Raw genomic sequence first — 22,931 nt, forward strand, 5'->3', positions numbered from 1 at the left:
GCTGAATTAATTCTTTTGTTTCTAACTTACTCTAAAGTACTAGAAAGAATTAGGAATGAGAACAGACAGAAATCAGACTCTTCCCAGTTTCCACCCCAGATGCCCATCGCGGCTACAAACATAGTTTCACACTACTCCAAACCAACTGAAGTGCAAAGAAAAAGTATAAATTAAGACAGGCAGGCCTTTAGCACATCACTTGGCTAAGAAAACAGTTGGATTTGCTTCATTTTACTGAATGAGAGGAATGAGAGGAATTCTCAGCTTCGTGGCCCTTCCCTTTTCCAACCGGGCCGAGAGTCTCAAACTTCCCGAACCACTATGACAGTAACAGGAGATGCTCGGCACTGATACTCAACACCGCTAACAGCACGTCTCCAGAAATTTAGCGGCAATTTACGCTAACAGCGACTTCCAGCAGAAAACTCCTTCCCAGCGTGCCGGGCGGGCTGGGGCAGCTCCCTCGGCTCCGCCGCTGTGGGCTCCTGGCGCACCTGCTGCCTAGAAGGAGATGAGGGGAAAAAAAATCACCCCGAACTACACCGTTCAGGAGCACCAGCGCGCGAAGGGCAGTGTGTGCTGCCAAGAATGCCCACGGCAGGTAGCACAGCTATCCCAATGCCTCCCGCCGGGCCCCAGCAGCGGGCGCGGACGGTCCCACCCGCGGGCAGCGGGACATGCTCAGTGCGAACCGCGGGCTCCGCCTTCGCCTGACCCGGATACAGACGGCGCTGCCGCTCCGCCGGGGAGCGTGGAGCCGGTCCGGCCCCGCCGCAGCAGAGGGAGCGGAGCGCCCCGGCGGTGCCATGGGGCTGTGCTGAGCGCCCGGCCCCGCCGCCCGCCCGTCCCGCGGCGCCCCCCTGCCCCGCGGCCATGGCCCCCATGGGCATCCGCCTCTCGCCGCTCGGCATGGCCGTGTTCTGCCTGCTGGGGCTGGGCGTCCTCTACCACCTCTACTCCGGCTTCCTGGCCGGCCGCTTCGCCTTCTTCATGCTGAGCGAGCCGGCGGCCGCCGGGCCCGAGACGCCCCACGGCTCTGCGGCCGGCGGCGCCGTGGACCTGCGGGAGCTGCTGGCCGTGTCCGTCCTGGCCGCCACCAGGGGCGGGGAGGAGGTGAAGCGGGTCCGCGAGGGGAACGTCCTCAACGCCAAGGCGAAGGGGAAGACGCGGGAGGGGGCCGAGGAGCAGCTGACGACCGGCGACCTCCTCTCCAACCGCAGGATGTTCTACCTGCTGAAGAGCGCCTTCCCCGCCGTGCAGGTGGGTGTCCAGCTCCCGCTGCGGGGCCGGGGGGCTGCCGAAGGCCGGGGCTGGTAGACCCCGCTACCAGTACGGGTGTGGAGCCCCAGCTGGGCTACTCGTCACCGGCGCCTCTCCGGTCTGTAACCGCTGGCGGGAAGCACTGCCCTCGATTTGCGTTTTTTCCTTCCCCTCGCGCTGAATTTGTGGCAGTGCCACCTCAAGCTTGTTGCCGGGGGTGTTGGGTTGCAGGGGAAGGAGTTGGTGCGTGTTGTAAGCGAAGCCACGCGAGGTGATAGAGTACGAAGTAATACGGGCATGGAGGGGTGCGGGAAACACCGTTGTGGATTATGCGTTCTCTGGTTAAGGATACAAGTAATTTCGCAGCGCAAATTCCGCGTATGCTTAAGGTGCTGAAATTAGGAATGCTGTTATTTTCGTAGTTGTCTTTCCTGCCTTCAGTTAGAGGAAGAGCCAAGAACGGGGAGAAGCGATTTAGAATCTGAGGTTTAGGAACATAGCGCCGCAGTAACAGTGTTTATCTCTCGCGACTGTGGGACAGCAGATAAGTTAACAGCTGTGTCACGCTGTGGAGCACTGCCTACGTGGGCAAAATGAGTTTACTTTGTTTTCAGAGGTGTACGCACCCCTCCCTGCTCTCCTTCGCTTCTGAAATCTGGGTCTAATGCTTCAAGTCACACCCAAACCAGAACTATACTTTGAGGCTTTTTGGGGTTTATTGGCATTGTTTCTGCTTTTGCTTCAGTAAGTGGGAACTGCTGTCTCGATGTTAAATTCCTTAGTTTTTCACAGGCATTTGAAATGGCTAGAAACCCCTAAATTTGGATTTCAAAGGTGGTGATTGCATGCTTCTCCTGGACAGGTTGAGAGAAAAAGTAGTTACGTTTATAATTTGGTTGTTTAGTTACTACACAGTGAGTTTTCAGTGGCTATTTTGGAAGTTCCTCACGGTAGTGTGTCATTGTTTGTTGACTTTTTTGTTTGTTTGGATTTGGTGGGGGTTTAAAGTGTTTTAAAGAACCTGTTGAATATGAAATCTAAAGAAACAACAAATTCTTCAGTGTTTGAAATAAACTTGATATGTGACGAATCTTCCCGTACAGAAAAATCGTGAAGGTTCTGTATGTAAGGGACAAACCAACTTCACAGGCTCTACGTTAAAGGAGGAAAAAGTATTGACCCCTATTCTCTTTTATTATTCAGTGTCCTCATGGAGCTTGGCATTACAGCTTACCTGGGTCACAGCCTGAAACCTATTTGCTTTCTCCCCTTTCACAGACAGAGCGACTTCATTAATCTAGATATAAGAGTTGCCTGTGCTTCTAGAGAAGACTGGATTTTGGTCTGGGCTTGAAGAACTCAGTGAACTGTTCTATGTCTGTGGTCACATGTGTGAACTCCACTGTGGTGCCTGGGATTCTTAGTAGTGACAGCCTGACTTGTGTGTCTTTCTCTTAGAGGGTGCTGTCTTCAAACATCTTTTAAAGAACTTCAGTACTGTTTTTCATTTTTCTTACAGTTGACTCGTGCTGCTAGTGTTTAAGAATAGATGGTACTGTATAAAATGCAGATGTGTTCTCAAAACCAGTATGAAGACAAAAATGTGTGTGTAGGTCTGTGGAACTGGTAAATACCAGGCATATGTCTTTCCCTTTTCCCCACTCCTCCTCAGATTGACTGAGCTTGAGCATTGAGGATGTCCAGGAAGAATGCATTTGACAGATTTTTCAGGTGATCAGGAGTTATTCAATCTGACAGATCAGCTCTGGGATGTTTAGTATTCTAAGTCCATGATGTGGATAATAACAGCTTATCTCATTGGTGTTTAAAAGTATTCACTACGCTGTATATACTAATAAGACATTCTGTCTCTTAAAGTCTTTGATGAAGATGTATTCATAAACATTTGCCCAAACCAAAATAAAAGCTTTCTTTTACTATATACATACTATATACACTTCTCAGGTGTAAAGACAAGATATCACCTCCATCTGCAAATCCTGCATGTATAACTTCAGAACAACACATCTAAAACTTCAGCTCTTTCGTAGAACAGACCTGCTGCAGTTTTGATGTTAATATAAGGATTACAGAGGATTTTCTAGGACAGTATAAAATTGCATCTCATAAGAAGTATCTTACTTTATATCTGTAGCCTTATCCCCCTATACAGAGTGACACTCTAGAATAAAAGACATTGAAGTCAAATAAATCCCTTCTTCTCTCCTTGCAAGAGAAGATGCTGCTAATAAAAGCTGTCAAACAAAAACTGAAATAATTCCAAAAGTAAGTTTAGGCTAAATGCTAATTTTCTCAGATAATGAAATCCTTGAGCCTAACAGAGGTACCTCAATATTTAAAGTGGTGCCGAATGCTGCAGGTGGGAAGAAGACGAACCAGCACAAAAGCTAGGTGCTAAAATATGCCTGTAAAGCAAAGGAAATGGGTTTGTTCAGTCTGGAGAAAAGAAGGCTCTGGGGAGACATTATAGTGGCCTTTCAGTACCTGAAGGGGGCTACAAGAGAGATGGAGGGGTACTTTTTAGAAGAGCATATAGTGACAGGACAAGGGGGAATGGCTTTAAACTGAAGGAGGGCAAGTTTAGATTGGATATTAAGAAAAAATTCTTTACTGTGAGAGTGGTGAGGCACTGGAACTGGTTATCCAGAGAAGCTGTGGGTGACCCCTCCATGAAACTGTTCAGAGGTAGGCAGGATAAGGCTTGGTCTAGTGGAAGATGTCCCAGCCCATGGCAGGAGAGTTCGAACAAGATTATCTTGAAGGTCCCTTCCAGCCCAAACCATTCTAGTATTCTGTGATTCTTAAGAATAGCCATGGCTTTCCAATGTTTCAAAATGACCAAGGGGAGAAGGCATTTGGCTGAAATAAACTTGTCAGTGAGCAGCCTTGGGTTTCCTATTTTGTGTTGCTGGACATAAAGAAGGAAAGCAGGTAAACAGTCTGTCTGAAGCAGATCTTCTCTTAAGGTGTGGTTATTAAGAGAAGATAGACAAGTTAGGCTTCTCACTTGCAGAAGCTGAAATAAATCTGGAAAAAGTCTTACAATACTAGGATTTATAAAAAAACTTTCAAAATCTGAGGGGAAAAAAAACCCACAAAGGAAATATTTTGCCTTTGTTCTTTTATGTAAAGTTGTTGTCTGTACAGAGGAAGAACAACTCAACTGCTTACATCATTTGCTCTGTTTGATATAAATAGATGCAGTTCAAGACTTCTCAAAGTTATGTTAGGTAAAACCAAAGAGAAGCAGATCAATTCTGTTTTATCACTGTGCAGTAGATTGAATGGTGTTGAGTCTTGTTTTTATATCCCTCAGAAACAGGGGTGAGAAAGATAAGGGAGGAAGGGGCAAGTCAGTTGGGTAACTTGGGTGTTATTCAGTGTTATCTGATCACTCTCAGCAGTGAATATTTGCATGTGTATTCCCTGAGGTCTGTCTGTACAGTTGATTTTAAAACATACTTAATACTAAAATATATGCAGCGGTTTCATAACTGCAGTTACAGGCTTGAGGTGTTCACTGTGCCAGTATGTTGTCCTCATCTATTTGTCGTGCTGAGAATGAGTTAAAGCTCTGATCCAGCTGTAATCATCCCCTCTGCTCCTTTTCATTTTTTATTCATCTTGTTTATCTTTTCTGGGTTGCTTCTCTGCTCTCCTGGTTGGTTCTCCATGCAGCCCTATTTATTTCTTGGGCTACACTACAGTGGTGGTACAATAAGGAGTGGGATGGCATTTAGGTGAGGAGATTAAGGACATGATTGAGCCAGCCTTGCTGGTGGGAGGAGAGTGGACTGGGGAGGTAGTCTTTCCAAATTCAATTAGAGACTGGCCAGAAACACTAGTATGTTTTGCTCAGAAGAGCTTCTGTGAAGAAATGATCTCATAATACTGGGGTTTCAGCAGCATTACCTGGTAAAAGATCTCTTTCAGCACTGTGCCTCAGGCTCTTACATGGCTTGTCTGGGAGTCAGTGTCAGGAACTTGATAACTGAATGTATCCAAGGTAAAAATTTAAAATAAAGGTTATTTAGGAATACCCTGGTTCATTTCCCATTACGGGCCATCTTCAACACATCTGAAGGAGCAGCCCTACTTGGTCACAAAGGCAGGAGTGATTGACAGAGGACAATGTGTTCCTTAAACTTGCATTTTGACCACATTCTCTGTGCTCTGACTGTGAAAAAGCCAATTTTAAAGTGACAATTTTGCTTCTGCACTGTACTATCATTATTTTCACAGGATGAAGACTTCAGTCTTGTTTGTCTGATTTAATTCTGTCCTACACTCTCTTTTTGAGCTGTTTTGGCTTATTTTTGACCAGTGCATTAAATTATGTTCTATAGTTGCCCCAGCTATATGTCTTATTTTCTAGTGTAAATACTGAATGGAGTTTCATCTTATTTGTTCCTTTTTTTTATTGTGACTGTGGTGGAAGTCAAGTCTTCCTCTGTCCCAATCTTTCTCTTTGAGCATCTTTTTATGAGTCTTCCTGCTGTCCTGAATCCAAACTTTTCTATCTCTTTCCCAGTTTAAAACTCATTTCAAGTTTGTGCATGATAATGCTGGAATCAGGCATTGGTGTTTGATGCAACTACTCAAATTGTTTAAAGCTTAAAGGCATTTTAAACTTAAAAAGTGTTATTTTGATTTCTGAGTTTGCATTCATTTTGAAGTCAAGTAGCATAAGCTTTCAAGAAGCAGCTTTCATTCATAGTGAAAACTACTGCTCACCACCCCCAAGTTCAAAAGTTGGAAAGGAGGGATCATGAGTGGTCCTGGCTGCATGTGAGCTAGGTATTGGTGTGAATGCACATCCTTCCTTCTGTAACAGATTCTGGAGCCCTGTTTCATAACCGTGGTAGGTTAGATACTTTCCTCAGATACTGGAAATATGGTGCTTTGACTGCTTTTTGCTTTCCTGGAGAGTGCTCTGCTGTTGTGCATATTTATGTCCTGACTTGTCAAGTGGGTGTTTACATTCAGAGGTTTTGGCATCTGATTCCTTCACACAATTTGTGTATGTACAGACGCTCTGAGAAGCTGAGACAGCTTTCACCTCTGATACATTTGGGGAAAAAAGCAGAGAAGCGGAGCCAATGGAGGTAAAACAATCTGACTTGTAGTGCAGTGGGTATAAGGGCATGTTGCTCTTTGGTGCAGTGCAGCAACAGCAGATGAAGGGGTGAGGCTTGGTCTGTAAGTGTGAGAAGGCCCAAAGACTACTTGTTGAACCTCTCTCCCCTGAGTTGTGACATCTCTGAAGCACAGTCAAGTAAGAGCAAATCAAGTACAGTTCCATGGAGCCAACTAATAGGGCAGTACACTTTTCAAGGTGTATAGTTGTGGGTATCCTAAAGTTGTAGAATGGTTTGGGTTGGAAGGGACTTTAAAGATCATCTTCTTCCAACCTCCGTGCCGTGAGCAGGGACAGCTTCCACTAGACCAAGCTGCTCAAAGACACATCCAATCTGGCCTTGAGCACTTTGAGGAATGGTTGAGGTGGGGTCTCGTAAGGACAGAGTAGAGGGGGAGAATCACCTCCCTCCACCTGCTGGCCATGCATCCCAGGAGGTAGTTGGCCTTTTGGGCTGTGAGCACACACTGTTAGCTCATGTCCAGCTTTTCATCCACAAGAACCCCGAGTTCTTCTCCATTATGCTGCTCTCAATGAGTTCATCTCCCAGTCTGTACTCATGCCTGGTATTGCCCCAACCCAGATGCAGCACCTTGCACTTGGACTTGTTGAACTTCATGAGGTTCTCGTGAGCCAACTTCTCAAGTTTGAGTAGGTTTCTCCGAAAGGTGTCCCTTCTGTTGTGTCAACTGCACTGCTCAGCTTCATGTCATCTGCAAACTTGCTGAGGGTGCACTTGCACTTGATCTTACTATATCATTGATGAAGATTTTAAAGAGGATGAGTCCCAAAACACAGCCGTGATGGACACCGTTCGTCACTGGCTTCCACATGGGTGTAGAGCCATTGAGCACAACATTCTGGCAGCATCCATCCATCCGATTCCTTATCCACTAAATAGTCTACCCTTCAAATCCATGTCCCTCCGATTTGGAGATAATGATGTCATGTGGGACCATGTCAAAGGCCTTACAGAAGTCTAGTTAGATGACACCAGTTGATCTTCTCTTGTCAACTGTTGCAGTCACTCCATCGTAGAAGGCCACCAGATTGGATAGACATGAACCTGAACTCTTACTAGTTGCTCTGGACATTAGTCCAGAGGATATATGTAGTGTCAAATATCTTCTACTGTCCACAGAGGACATCTCTCAGTCAGCCAGAAAATTGGAATCATTGTTGCCTTATTGTTTGTAAATGTTTGTATTTACTTCTGTCTCTCCACTTCTTTCCTCCATCTCCACTCAGGTGAATACAGATGGCAAAGTTAAGTTTGAGTCTTGGGTATGCATAATGCTTACACTGCATCTTCGCTGGTGAAGTGGCTGTGTAGGTCATGCAGCGTTAGTGCACTAACAAAACAGACAAACATCTATTAATGTTTTACTTATGCTCCCCTGTGCATGCTGTTTTGTCTAGGCCTCCAGGCTTTTCATTTTCGTGGTCGCATTCAAATCGATAGACTTATCTATTGAATCACAGAAAATTTGGGGTTGGAAGAGACCTTTAAAGGCCATCTAGTCCAACCCCCTGGCAGTCTGTCTCAGAAGAGAAACTGGGACATCTTCAACTCGATCAGGTTACTCAGAGCCCTGTCCAACCTGACCTCGAACTCTTCCAGGAATGGGGCATCTACTACCTCTCTAGGTAACATGTTTCAGTCTCTGTTATTGAAGTGTAATACCTGGAATACTCTTACAACATTCCGACAGGTGCACGTTGTCTTTTGTTGTTACCTGTACTCTGGGGGGGGGGGTTGTTTTGTGTCTGTTTTATTTTTGTTAGTTTAAGTATCTTAATGAGTATTTCTTCTTTATAACAGAGGTGTGATAGTATTTGTGTTGTTTTATTTTCTAATAAAACAGCACTAAAATTTGGATTTGAGAGGACTTAATTGTCAAATGGGGATGTTGATGCTCTCAGGAATAGGTAGCTGTGCAACCTGATCTTTTTCAAGATGCTGGATTATTTGTATATTAAAATACAAAATGAATGTTGGGCTGTATAAAGTACGTGGGGAAGAAGGGGGGGTACTAAATTTAAAACAAATTCACGTACCACCAAACACTTTCTAAGAAAAGCGTTGCATTTTCATGTACTGATGCATGTTTTTAAAAAATCACCTATGTATTTGAAAGAAGCTTCTATTTATTTTTTTAGCATATATTTTTTCAGTTTAATTTATCTTTAATGGGTGGATTCAAAGGCAAAACTGCAGTTGTGTCCTCCTCTTTTAAACCAGGAAAAAGCCTGAGGTTGTGCACCATGCCACGGACACCTAGCTAGTATTCAAGTAGGCTTTTTGGGTGATGAGCTGCCACAAAGACATCATGAAGTGCTGGTAGGGAGCATCCCCACACAGGACAAAGAGCCACTGTGAGGTTCCCTGAAGTCTTTACGTGGTCAGGACTGTTGGCTCTTTATTAAGAGTACTGCATTTATCCAGACAGGTTCGTAGTACACTGGAGTTGCTTCCTGTGTCCCTGAGCAGGTCTATATTCCAGCCACCAGTGTGCTGGAGGGGAGTGTTCTCTGTGCAAGAGTTTCCTGAAGGCTAGAAACACCTGAATGTTTTGGAAGATACACTGTGGGCTGATCCTGGTGTTACCATTGGACATCTGCTGCTGGCTCCCATAAGTGGCATCCCTTGTTCCTTATGGAATTCCTGCACCTCACAGGCTCAGTTTGAGGAAGCTCTGTGCAGTCAAGATGCAGCCAGACCGCCTTGTTTATGAATTTTTTTTCAGCAGTATTCCATGCACTGATTTACATATATTAAACCTCTGTATTTGATGCAGTTCTTTGTGAGGAGGGCTTTTGCTTTAAGCATAACTGGGGAAGATTGCTGAAATGTAGTTAAGCTTGGTGTCAGTGGGCAGCTTCCAGAACTTGCCAAAATGGGCTTTTACACATTACGGCTGTTAGGCGGGTAACCCCAAATAGCAATTTATTCCTGTCTTATGCTTGCTATCTCAAATTCTTGCATGATGGGTTACTATCTAAATGTGACTCTTAGGAGTAGGCAAAGTTCTCTATATGATAACATGCATGTAAACTTTATTTACACTAGTGTATCAGGTTAATTGAGTCAGAGCATCTGGCTGAAACAAGCTCTGTTGTCTAAAACGTTTGGTGTTATGATTGTCTTTCTACCATAGCTGCTCCTAATTTGTGAGTGAAGATTTGGGAATGCAGTCAACTACATATTCATATCACTTCAGAAAAGTTTCAATTATAAGGTCATGGCTTCTGGAGGCATCCAGCAAATGAGAATGACATGTAAGAAGGGACATCATATAACACAAAGACATGTTTCTGAGTATATTCTCCTGCATTAAAAAAAAAAAAGGAGGAATAAAAGAAGTTCCCAGTGTTAAGGGTTGGTGATTTTCTCTCAGGTGACTATGTCTTGCAAAACCTATACTGTAACTTTCTAACAATAATTTTAATAGCTGCATATTTTGGAATGGCTATGTGTTTCTATTTGATCTATTATTTATGGAGTATTTAGCCACAGCTACAGAGTAAATGGTCATATGAATGGAAGAACTAGTGACCCAGTTGATTATTTTTTTTAATTTATTTTCTCCAGATGGCTCTGCAACCTTATCACTATTTCTCTGTTGTTTTTTTTTTTCCTGACAGAATAATTATGGCTGTTGAAAGAGACTCCTCACAAGCATTATGAATACTACAGTGTCATGGCCACCACTGCAAAATTTAGACTACTTAGGAGATCTTTCTCTGAAAACAATACCTTTCAGAGAGTTTCTGACTTTTAGTGTACTGTAACAACAGGTTTAACAAGATACTCTTCCTTTTGAGCATTGGTTCCAACCCTTTAACTTTTTGGAGGCCTCTTTCTTCTGTTGAGGAAATGTTTCTTTTATAGTGGTATGTAGTGTGCCGTAGTGGAACTTAGACTGCCCAGGGGCTGTGTTGAGACTGCCAAGTCTGTGAAACTACTGATCTTGACTTTGCAGCACCGTTTTCCCTAGGGGAAAACACAATCATCAGGTTTATTGTACAGTGACAGATGTTTAATTTGTAAATGTCACGGCAACTTCAAGGGTTCTGTGTCTGGCATACAATGCTTTAGATACTGGTTTTACGTGAGAAGACAGCTATGATGTATGGCTGGAGTAGCTGCAGTTCTGCTTGCTTTTTCTTTTTTAATTCTGTTGGAGAAGGTGACTAAACTCTTTGCTAAATATCTGTTACAGTTGAGGTGTGTGTGATGTCTTTTCTTGTCACGATGTGAATTATGTAAAAATCTTGCTCTTACAAAGGCTGTCACATTCAAACATAGTCTTATAGCTGCTTCATTTTAATTGTCTTTCAGTGTCACTTGCCTACAACATCTGTAATAAGCTGTTTTAGTCAGAAGGGACTTATCTGCTCCTGCAGTCAGATACTTGAACCTGAACTATCATCTTGACTCTATCTGTAGCAAGTAAAGGGAAATTGGTGGTTCTAGGTTGTAGATACATTGCATGCCATGTGCACCTACTATTTTACCTTGACTGGACTTGGGAACTAATCAGTTTGGCAACCCTTTAGAATTATATTAGAGGAAGACACCTTTAAAATTAGCAAGAATAAAAAAGCTTGTGTTCTCATATTCTGAAATAGCCTAAAAGTCCAGATTGGTTACACTCGGCTTCAGACATCTAACCTATACATCTAAGCCATAAGCGTCATCATCCTGCTGGATAATTAGTGGAACAGTGGTTCTTCCCGCCAGGTTATGCAATGTTTTGGTAACATGAGAGATCATTACATACAGTATTTTGTGACAACTGCATCTCTTGTGATCCAAAAATGTAGTGCTGCTGTAGTCACAATGACATTATATTGGGTTTTACAGAACGTTATTCCATTCAACAGGCTGATGCTGTGTGCTCCGCTACTGGACCAAACTCTATTTGGCATACTGAAATGCCCTCTGGTGTGGAATAAAATTCATTAAGCTAGGCAGCAGGTGACAGTAGGCTTAAATGTGACCTTTGACTGTTGTTTATAACTATTCTTCATGGACCACCTTAGGACCTTATCCCAACCTGCCCTAAAGACAGATGTGGGATGTTACTAATTTGTGTTTGTGTAATGGTTACATTCAGTTGAGCTTCTTAGATTTTTGGCTGTAACTCAATACTGGCAGCAGGAATAAATATATACTAAGATGCCTACTTGTCCAAGTCATACACAGTCTGCAAAATACCTGTTTATAGTGTATCTGCACATTTCAATATGCAGCTACTGATCTGTATAAATTGAATATTATACCCCTACTATCTGTATACTGTATGATTCTCCATAGTCAAATGTTCTGCTGGTAGTCTTTGAAGCAACCACATTTAAATATTGATTTTTTAAAAAATGCAGTTCATACTGTGGGAGTTTTCAGTAGGGAGAGTTGCAGCCAAAGCAGCAGTGTCTAGCTGTGATCTGGTTCAAAGTAAAGTTCTTGATTGTGGTTTTCCATTGCTTGTAACATGATGGTAATAGCTTGTGAGTTGCTGAAAAAATGAGTAATTCATGCACTTTGAGCTAGAGGTGAAGGAAGAAGGAGAAAATATGAGCAAACCTATAATTTTCCCAAGTACTACAGTTACCTTGTCTCATAAGTTAATGCAACTACTTTTGTTGTCTTATCACAGATAAATTCTGAGGAGCGTGTTGATACAGCTGATCAGGAGACAGTCCCTTGGGATCACAGTATTCCTGAAGACATAAAGCAAAAAATACAGCCTAAAGAGGTTCCAGCAGAAAGTGTTACTGTCTGGATTGATCCGTTAGATGCTACACAAGAATACACAGGTAGCTGATTCTTGTTGACAAATCATGTGTGTAATTCTGATGTCTGCCTTTTATACTGGAAACAAAATAGTAAGTATTTAAAATGACATCCCTTGTTAAATTGTGTTATGTCAAAGCTAGTGTGATTTTAATTGAACAAATTGCATAATGAAATTTCTGTAGTTCCCAGATCACAGCATTTACTTTTATATATTCCAGCTCTGAAATTACTTTGGTATTTCTCACAACTAAGTAATTGCTATAATAAATGGTAACTCAGTTATGGATTCTACTGGAATTACACATTTCTTTATTTCAGTTATTACCGTGGCAACACTAAGTATCTCAGATTTTGGGTTTTGTTTATTTAAGGGGAATACTAAGTAAATACTCTATTTAACTTGATAAAAGAAAATTTTTGTTATACTTTTTAAAAAAAGGCATGCATAATTCAGTCTTTGGTTGTCATGTAAGAAGTTCAAGGTAATCTAAACTAAAATTCATGCTGATAAGTACTGCAGAACAAATAGAATTTTTTGTGAATATTTCATTATGCAATCATCTTTTCCTGTGAACGTTCCTTGGTATTTGAATATCACTTTTGAACCAATAGATGATAGGAGGTGAGGCAGAGAAAGGAGAATGTAGGGGCACAGATTTCCATGAAAATATGTGCTACATAAGACACAGCTGTTAGTATTAGATCTGGTAGTATAGGTTACTTCTGCTGAACAGGAAAAATTGCTGGAAAACTGAACAGCCTTTAAAGTCTTTTGAAAACTGCAAGGTTATTTGAAAATACATCAAAGTTACTTAATTGCAAGAGGCAGAATGTAGGCTGGTCTTCAGAGAACATTTCTATAATCTCATGTTTTTTTTCTTTTTCTGTTCTTGGCATCTGATTGTAAACTTGCTCACTTTCTTGTTTTCCCCACAGAGGATCTTCGACAGTATGTCACCACAATGGTTTGTGTGGCTGTAAATGGTAAACCAGTAATAGGAGTGATACACAAGCCATTCTCATCATATACAGGTACCTTCATGCCTTCACGAATTTCCATCATCATCAACCATAGTGTTAATTAAAATTTGATGTCTCAGACAACTTCTCTAGGTATCAGTGAGAAAATAGTACCTGGGGTAAAAGATCACTGCTGCAGACCTCACAATCAGGGCTGCAGATGTGTTCTGTGCTATAAACCACAAATGAAATGGCTGTCCTTGTTTAACAAAAAAATGATGCATTTAATACAAACTAACTGAAAATATGTTTAGGAATTAAGACCCCTTCAATCAGAGTGCTTATAGCAAACCAAAAAAGTTAAACCTACAAATACTGACCAGTCTTACGTTTGCTTTTAGTCTTTAGCAGAAAAGAGTTCTTTGTTCATTCAGCAGAATAACTTGGGTCTGTAATATTATACCCAGGAGCTGGTGTTTATTCAGTGTGAATAACAAAGATTGATTAAAGATCTTAATGGCAGCTGTTTGTATGTTACAGGCAAGACTGTCTAGCATAGCCTTATTGATTATCTGCCATGCTTTTAATGCCACAACTGTGAAGTAATTAATTCTTTAGTATTAATGGTGTATCAGCGAGCATTGCTGCAAGTTTGGCAATGTGTGTGCACTTCTGAAGGCTTCAAAGTAGTTTAAGTATTCATGTCTTGCTATGTCTTTGGAACAAGAAGTTCTGTTTACAGTTTCCCTTAGGCAATACTGACCTCTAGAGTTCTGAAGTTATGCAGTAGGTCTAGCATAAAAACTAAATGAATAAAGGTATTTTGTATTTGTTTTCTTTTTGGGGCCCACTGAACACTCAATATTTTGTCCCAATATTTTACTGTCTTTAAATATGAAATTAATTTCTAATCTTTAAAGTATGTGCTATATTCCATTATGCTTCAAGAATCATAGAGGGTTTGGAACATTTTTCTATGTATCAATATCTATCTGAAGAAATGAGGTTTTAGCATTGTAATGTTAAAAAATTTATCTCCTTTAAAAATAGTGAAGTGTGAAATACTCAGACACGGCACTAGATGAGATGCAATGAATTCTGTCATTCTGTGTGACAAGTATTCATTTTCCAAGCTGGAAATCCCAATATGTTATGCGTAGGATTGTTCCTAATAGTACCACACAAATACGAAGTGATAAAGGGCAGTCGGCATTGTTATCACACATAGCTCAGTCTGTTGCCATACAATCTCGCCCTCTAGTGAGATGAAATTGCTGGTTACTTTGCTGAGTAAGTGTCAGATTAATGGTTAGGGGATGCCACCTACCAAGCTTGGCTTTGAACCTCACGGTGAAACACGTGGGAAGTTGTGTATTCTAAATTCAGTTCTCTGAAATACAGCACTGACTGTTTTTCTTTGTATTGCTATCCTCCTGAGCTATTTCCTTCCTTAGCATCACTATCCTTCTGAACAGAATGACTCAATAACATTTTTGGTATCTGCTTTGAAGGGTAGTGGGGCTTTTTTTTCTTGTATAAAAATGTTATTTCAGGAAATATTGGAACTGTTTCTGACTAGGGGCCATCCTTTTAACTTCTATGGCTTTCCAATTGCAAATTCTAAATATTACTACTTGTGATTTTTCCATCTTACTCTGTTTTTTTGAAAGTATCACGTAAGAAAAGCAGGCATGGTGTAGTGTCATATGCATAAATGTGGGGGGGGAGTCTGTTTCTCTTCTACCTGTGTGCAAATGTGGGTATCTACTCCTTCCTCTGTCAGCCCTAACTTTCTCTTTTACAGTAGGGAGAGAGATACTAAGTCAGGGGTATCAATTGTATTTTTTTGCATAAGTATCCTTTTATCTCCACACCTAACAGAGATTCTCTTTTGTAAATCTTAGCAGAATTTGTGTTTCTTTTGTAGCTTGGGCAATGGTGGATGGTGGGTCGAACATAAAAGCTCGTTCCTCCTACAATGAGAAAACTCCAAGGATTATTGTATCCCGCTCCCATGCAGGAAAAGTTGAGCAGGTTGCACGGCAGACATTTGGAAATAAAACTGTGATAATCCCCGCTGGTGGAGCAGGTTTGGTTCTTTAAGCATCCTATCCCTTTTATTGCTTTTGAATGTTTTAACAGTGTAGCTTTTATCAGACAAAAGAATGTATCTGTGGCATCTCCTCTTTTCCCTCTTGCTTTTTGATCTTCACATCCCTAAAAGCAAGCACTTGACAACAGGAACACAGTTTTTGCTGTGTCTAGGGATGTAGATGAAACCTTAGTTCAGGCTTCAGGCTATTCACAAGTCAGTATGTTAGTGACTCTTGGGCTGGACCAGCAATGTTGTTGTGGTCCTTTCATTGAACAGACTAATGTGTGTTCTTTGAAGTCACTGATGCCTCAGTGGGAGAAAAAGGGTTGTGTGACCACAGACAGAATCATGGAAGAGAATCTGTTGGTTGTTAGTTAGCTATTAGTATGTTTGATTAAAAAAGTATTAAGAAAAAAAGCCATGAAAGTTTGGTACTATTTCTTGCATTTATGTCAAAAGAGAAAACTAGTGTCACTATAGTCCATTTTTATCTGCCTCATACTCAAAGAGGTTTTTAGCATACTTTTTACTTACACAATATCCTTGTGCATGTTACTCACAGAATGCAAATATGTGAGGCACTAGTGTGAGGCATTAGCAGTTTTAAAGTCTGAGAAAAACCATGCAAAGTTTGAATTTTACAGAAATGTATCTTTCTGTGTCTTTAATGTGGAAAGCCATAGCTGCCCTAGAGATTGTTTAGTCAAGAATATTTTGCATTGGTTCTTGATACTTAATCTGAACTTCTTATGACAAAGAAAGTGTAAGTGTATTTGATCATAGCCAATCTTCTCCAGGGTTTGACTCTGTATAAGAAAAGAAAGAAACAGTTTAATGAAACAAGAATATCGGTCAAAGAGCTGAAAAACTAAAAAAATTCCATAAAAGAAAGAGTACTATTTTGAATAATGACTTTGTACTGCATAATGAATGATAAAGGGGAATGCCCTGTGCTTTATTAGAGTGGTGTATGCATCTTCTTTCAATTGTAATAAAAAACCAGGAAGAAAAAGGTAGACTTCAGCATGATACAGGGATTGAGACATACGGGTATAAATGTAAGAGCAGAACTATATTTGAGTTTCTGATCTTGTTCTTTTAATATGTCTCTACAGGAAAACCTGGTTTATTTTTTTTTTCTTTTTTACTTCTGCCCATTTCTTCTAGGTTATAAAGTGTTGGCCCTCCTTGATGTGCCTGAGAAGAATCAAGAAGAAGCTGACGTGTATATCCATGTCACCTACATTAAGAAGTGGGACATATGTGCTGGAAATGCAGTGTTGAGAGCATTGGGTGGCCATATGACTACCCTGACTGGTGAAGAAATCAGTTATACTGGCTCAGATGGCAATGAGGGAGGACTTATAGCCAGTATCAACATGAACCATAAAGCACTAATTGAAAAACTTCCAGACCTGGAAAAAACATCACACAAATAAACATGACTGATGGAGAAGTACAAGTTGTGCTTTTGTAGCCTCCAGATGCTCTGTCTGAAGAAGCAGGTATGAAAACCTGCTGGGAAAGATGCACAGCAAAGCAAAGCAGTTTGGTGTGGGTTTGAGGACTATATCCTGCATTGGGTTTTCGTCAGTGGTGGTATTTAAAAGAGAATAAAATAATAATAATCAGAAGTAGGAAGGGGACCGATGGCCTCACACATCAATTTTTATGTTTTATTTTTTTCAAACTGTTTTCATGCAGTTCTCATACTTAAGGTGCGTATACCGTATATATTAGTGAACTTAGGTGAATTAAAGAAAAATCCAAATTTTTTCATAAAATAACTTAAGTATTTCTCACAGGAATTTCTTGAAACCTTTTACATCTTACTGTAGTTGTAGCAACTCCATAATGAATTAGGTACTAAAAAAATTTGATTTGAATAGGCATCTGATAACTGTGAACAGTTTTGTCAGGAAACATGACCTCATGTTCTGTATCCCCTGAATGGAAAGCACAAGAAGGTTGATTCAAATCTATATGCAGCAACAGTTTATCTTTGACAGTGTGGCACTCCTGCTTTTTAAGAGAAAAAAAGAAATGTTCTGTACTATTTTAACTTCTTTCCTGAAGATGTAAACCAGTTTTAGTTCAGGTGGGTTGTGAATATCGGTGTTTTATTAATCAGTGTAATTATTTCCATATACCTTTTTAAAAGAAGGCAGTGTTTCCTTGTATAGTTTTTAGCAGTTACTTCTTGTCCTTGTTTTCTGTGTACAGTGTTGAAGATGCATGCTAGATTTTTCTCTAATGTAGGACTTGTTCATCATTTGGTGTTAGTGCCGATAGAAGCAGCCTCTTCCTTCAGTACCTGTTATTTTGTTTGTTTCGGGTTTTTTTTTTGTTTGAATGGAGTCATAGGGAATGGGTTTAACAGAAATAGTAAGTTGACTGGTTATTTCCATTTACAACATGAGATACAAACCAGCAATTTTTCTGCAGCCCTTGAAATAACTTTGTCTTTTTATCTTAAGGTGCACTCTTTTCTGCAGAAAGCTCTTGAGCCATCCCAAACAGCTTGTGGGTTGTGGTAATGTACATAGAGAGAGAGAAACCATTTGAACTTGAATCTGTTTAAGCAAATTTGAAGAACATGTGGCACTTGAAGTACAGCAGGGTCTCCAGAACTTTACTGAAAAATGTTCTTTCCAATCCAGTATATACACAACAGAATGTGAGTTCTTTGATATCAAATGACAATTTGTTGCACCTCTAAAATGTGTGGAGCTCTATCTGCAAAAATGTAACCATTTGCACTGTTGTTCTCTGCACCCCCTCAAGGGTTTCAGAAGGTTAAAATATACCTGTTGTTTGAATTATCGTAAAGAAGATTCCCCTCTCTCCTCAAGAAAGCTAAAATTTTTAATTAATACAGGTGTTTTCTGTTTGAAGTTTAATCAGTATAGGCTTAGGTTGTTTAAACCTTATTCTTAGTGACTTTAACTTCTTTCATGCTATTAATCAGAACTGCAGTTCTGAGTCAAAAGAGGTTTTTCTTTTTAGATCAGTAGTGGAGTGTGGCTAGGTATTGATTTTAACTTCTAGCTGAAGTTCACATTTCCAGAAGATCTTCTCATATGTTGCAGAACTATGGATACAGGCTTTTATTCCTCAATCTTACTGGCAAAGTAGACTGAAGCTTAGTCCTACTAGCCTTTTGGTAACGGGTAGTTTTGTTTAGGGAGCGTTTTTTCCGACGTTAACACTATTGCTGCTCTTTGAAAATAGCTTTTACATATGTAGATAATACACAAAGCAACTTTACTTCTAGTTCTTAAATTTAATAAACTGCTATATGCTATGACAAATAAGCGATTATGCCCTTTTTGAAAAGGATCTGATCTATTTCAAAAACTTGTTTAGTTTCTAAACCACAGTGAAGAATAAAAAGCCAGATATTTATCAAGGTTTTAGTAATATACAAGAAGACTGCAGCTTTTTAAGGCTGATTTAAATGTCTTAGAGCCTAATAAAAAAACCTGTTTATTTGTTAAAGAAGACAGATTAAAAATTAAATATGAGAAATAGCCCTAGTTAGCCTAGTGTAAAAACCCAATTGTGTCACAGGGGGATTGAATGCACAATATTTAAATAGGCAATTAAGACAAAGGCTGTGGCAGGTTGTGATTTTAGATTCAGCCTGAAATCATGTGTAAACTTACCTTGTGAAAATGTGACTGCTTTTATTTTGGGTATGCTTCTGTCACTTCCTTGCATAAGCTGTAATCAGACAGCTTCTGTATGGGAAATGAAAAATAAGCTGTTATGTAATGTATCAGGGCTTACTTGCATCTTAGTTGAGGGAAAAGCAAATACCTTAGGAAAAGCCCTCTCCTTCCTTCCATGTGCTGGCTAAAGAACCTGGTCTTCCATTAGTAAGACTTGTGCTTGTTTGGACCCGTTTATGTCCTGAATTGCTTTGTTGCAATGGATCACAGTGTTCAGTACCTGTCACAGGACACCCTTATTGGCCTAATCTCACTTCCTGTGAAATCCAAGGAAAGGTGAGAGTGCAATGCCCAGTTGATTACTTCTAGCAGAGCCTGAGCTCAAAGAGTTTTCCCACAGCTGCGGCTTAAGGTAGTGCTTGGGGTCTCCCACTCTAGTTTAAAAAGTAGCTGCTTTGGTATGAGAATAGGTAAGCAGCTGATGAATATCAGTTTCTGATGTCATTTTGCAATAAATGTAACTGTTACACAGACCAGCAAATGTTCAAAAGTGCTGGCTTAGTGCACGTGTGCCAGTGCACTGCGTTGTTCGTACGACGTTAATGCTCAGCATATCCTATTTCTTTGACTATGTTTACACCATTTACTCCATTCTAAATCATTTTGCTGTTTTAGCTTAAATACTGGTTTGGTCTCAGCAGCGTGGATGTAAGCTTATGCCCAGAGGGATAGGAAATCGTACCATACCTGTATTTCACTGCTAGGCTAGAACATTGTTCTTTGCATCCTAACCTTTTCCACATAAAACTGTCATACCATTTTTAGGGATGCTACTTAAAACAATTGCATGATGTAGGTCAGTCCTACACAAGTATATATTTTCTAAAAATCGTGGTATCATCCTAGTTCCAAATAAGAGAAGTAAGAGAATATATTATTTTAGTATTGGTTTTCCAGTGATGGATTTTTTGAGTGGCTATTATGGTTAAGGTAATTGAAAGTGAAATTATTCTAAAACTATATGTATTTTCTCTTTTTCATTCTGCTAAAAAGAGTGTATGGTAGATAAATGATACCTAGTACTGTACCAAGAGTCCTAGCTTTCATTCCTTGAATGAATGTTTTCTGAATAAATGGACACAGAAATAAAAGGGTTGACTATTGTACTTAACTGGTTTTGAGATTAACCTGTTTGGCAGACTTTTACAGATGGACTTATATAAGAGCTGTCCCAATCTACAAAGCACATAATAATAATGAAAATACTTAGCATAGATGGCTTACTTGGATAGTGAGTTAACCATATAGGTGAAGCTGCAGTCATCTAGTGATGTTGGTTCATACATTTACTCTTACTTCATGGTTGTTAGAGTGGGAAGATTTTCTAGTTGGCTTCAGATGTGGAGAAGAGGTTTGATTTTTTTTAAATGGCCAGTGGCTGGAGCTCAGGGGCGGGGAGAGTGGAGTCAGCATTGGAATTTATCTCTGCTGTTTTGTTTATAAACAAGTGTATTCCAACATCTTTGTAGCATCCTGTTGTCTGTTGGAGTTGTACAACAGTGGTTCAATTTTGTGTACTCTTGGATTAGCAGTGTAAAACCAGGAATCTATATCCCCCAAGAACAATGCAGTGAGAAGAGACTGAGTGTTGTGCTGCACTTCTGCTGTGTTATGCCAGCAGAGACTGGCTGCTTCATTGTCTCATAGATGTCATTCCAGTTGCAGTCTGTCTCATAGCAAAACTGCTTTTCTAGGCTACTGTCTCCCCAGTTATGCCCAACCTCTGCATAGATCTGTTTCCTGAGCAAACTAGAGAAGTGGAGAGGAAAGAAGCAGATGACTGTGCTGAAGAAATTATAACACAAAACACTTATTTCTATTTCTTGATTTTTAAATTACATTGATCATTTAATTTTCCTCGTTTCAGGGGTTAGATAATAATACAGTTAAGATTCAATGAACCACAAATAAATGCCTGTGAGGTTTTAAACCCCAGCTTGATGAGAGTGCAAAGGACTGCCCGTAATCAAGGTGAGCCTGAATGGATGGTTTTCTGTCAGGCCATTCATACTGAGCCTTTCTTCAATGCTTTGGTTTAGATGTTTAGACCCTTTCACACAAACAGTTACAGATTTGACTTTGCCAAAATATGCCTGATGGTCTTATCTTCTGATCTGCTATCCTTAATGATAAAACTGCACTATAGCCCCTTCACTGTAATGTAACTCACTGAGACAAGAATGTGGTAACTCTCAGGACTCAATTGCTTGATCTGTGAACCACAGCTTCTGTTTGGCAGCTCTTACAACAAAGTGCTGGCACCTGCTGTGAGTGTCTCCCCACCCTACAAAGCAGGTCGTGCCGCTCACGGTTCATATTGAGAAGCTGTTGAAGCCTTCACTTCATGGTCTTCAGATGCCACATCAGCTCTTTCAGCTCTTTTGAGAGAAGTTCAGAAGTGCTCATCTGAGTTCTTACTGGAGCTCCCTCTGGAGTCAGTAATTAGTGGTCACTTTTCCCTCTTTGCTCTTCCTCTCTGTTCCTTTCTGATCCTTCCTCCTTTCTTAGTCGATATGGAAAAGAAAAATGAGAGATCAAAGGTGAAGACAGTCACAAAATGAGAGGGCCCCAGCAGTAAACTATCCAGTTCATCCTGAAGGTGTTAATGTTTGGGACCAACATCTAATGTACTGATTGTACCAGAAGGGTAATAGTTGCCAACAAAATAATGGTAACCTAGAGATGTTCATGTGATTAGTGGTACTGAACATGCAGAGAAGATGCAAATGGACTAAGGGGAAGTTAAACACACAAAAACAAGACAGCTTTTCAGTGTAATCTTACAAGCATTTGACATTTGTGGCCTCCTGGGTGCAGAGCTTCATTGGTTGTGAAAGAGGGTGCATTGGCCCTCTGTGAAAGGCCTGATTTTGTTGAACTCAATAGCAGCATTCCCACTGAACTCATTGTGAGCAGAAACAAGCCAGATAAAACAGGAACAGTAAAGTAAGTTCTGAAAAGCTCAACTTGTGTCAATAGAGCAGATGACCTGGGTTGTGTTAAACTTGCCTCTGGCAGCTTCAATCTACATTCGGAAACATCATCCCAGTGTCTTGAGATTCTAAGTCTTTCAGGTTTTTTTATGGTCTACAATTGATAGAGCCTACTTTTAGATAATCTTATTTCCTAACCCAATTTTTCCTTATTTGTAATTCACATTTCATTTTTTCTCTCCAAAGGACTGGCAACACTCCAGCATTTTTCCTGTTGTCCCACCAAATTGTATTAGCATTTTCCAATTGTGTGCCAAATTGAAATAATTCTATAAATAAACTCTCTGAAACTACTGGTCTGTGAAGGTGTTTTTCTATATTTTGTCTTTTTGTTGGGTTTTTATTGTTTCTTTGTGCACCAGCTGTTTTTTTTTTCCTTTTTCCAGTAATGCATGTCAGGTTGCTTCAGCTGTGCTATGTCCACATGTGTGTGAGAGTTTCTGCCTGAGGGATTATCATTATTGACAGGTGATAAATATAATTCAAGTTCTCACTGGTTTTGGTTTTATAGGTGTGTTACTGTGAAAGTTGGTCAGTTTGTGAAAATGAGTGCTTAGAAATCCCCTGTATAGTATTGTTCCTTGGATCTGAAGAAGTTTTCTTTCCAACATCATCTCCAGGTCTCTTCCTAATTATGTTAATTGATTCTGTTCAAGTCTCATGTTTCCATGAGAATAGTAGTAGTAGGGTACTAACTGTACCATTACAAGCCCTTTTTCTAATAATGTGCCACTCTTCATAAGTGAAACCATGGAATAAGTTGAAAGATGCTTTAATATGTGCAGGGCTGGATGTACAGTGAAGTCACGTGTCATCCTGGTAATACTGGCCTTGATGTGCTTTGCTGATTCTCATCTTTTCCCAGGTAGGAACCAAAGTTACCAGGCAGCTTTTGTGCCAGTACAGTCCAGTCAGTATTCACACAAGGTACGTT

At 40.4% G+C, this 22,931-nt stretch overlaps 1 protein-coding gene across 1 annotated transcript; it reads left to right on the plus strand.

The window, feature by feature from the left end:
- The first annotated feature begins 738 nt into the window (after nucleotides 1-738).
- Nucleotides 739-22,290, plus strand: BPNT2 (3'(2'), 5'-bisphosphate nucleotidase 2). The gene is made up of 5 exons (XM_027749041.2): nucleotides 739-1,260; nucleotides 12,079-12,238; nucleotides 13,155-13,250; nucleotides 15,106-15,267; nucleotides 16,441-22,290. The coding sequence occupies exons 1-5, from the start codon at nucleotides 874-876 to the stop codon at nucleotides 16,710-16,712; spliced, it is 1,077 nt and encodes a 358-aa protein (XP_027604842.1). The 5' UTR covers nucleotides 739-873; the 3' UTR covers nucleotides 16,713-22,290.
- Nucleotides 22,291-22,931: the final 641 nt, after the last annotated feature.

The sequence above is a fragment of the Pipra filicauda genome, unplaced genomic scaffold (genome assembly GCF_003945595.2).
Source record: "Pipra filicauda isolate LSUMZ 115617 unplaced genomic scaffold, ASM394559v2 scaffold81_size6448238_pilon, whole genome shotgun sequence".
NCBI classification, from domain to species: domain Eukaryota; kingdom Metazoa; phylum Chordata; class Aves; order Passeriformes; family Pipridae; genus Pipra; species Pipra filicauda.

What these genes read in the sequence shown, in the direction of transcription:
- BPNT2 (XM_027749041.2), top strand. Translation starts at nt 874, where the DNA reads ATGGCCCCCATGGGCATCCGCCTCTCGCCGCTCGGCATGGCCGTGTTC. An exon ending in GCGCCTTCCCCGCCGTGCAG is followed by an intron (nt 1,261 to 12,078) that starts GTGGGTGTCCAG and finishes GTCTTATCACAG; the next exon opens with ATAAATTCTGAGGAGCGTGT. An exon ending in GCCATTCTCATCATATACAG is followed by an intron (nt 13,251 to 15,105) that starts GTACCTTCATGC and finishes TTTCTTTTGTAG; the next exon opens with CTTGGGCAATGGTGGATGGT.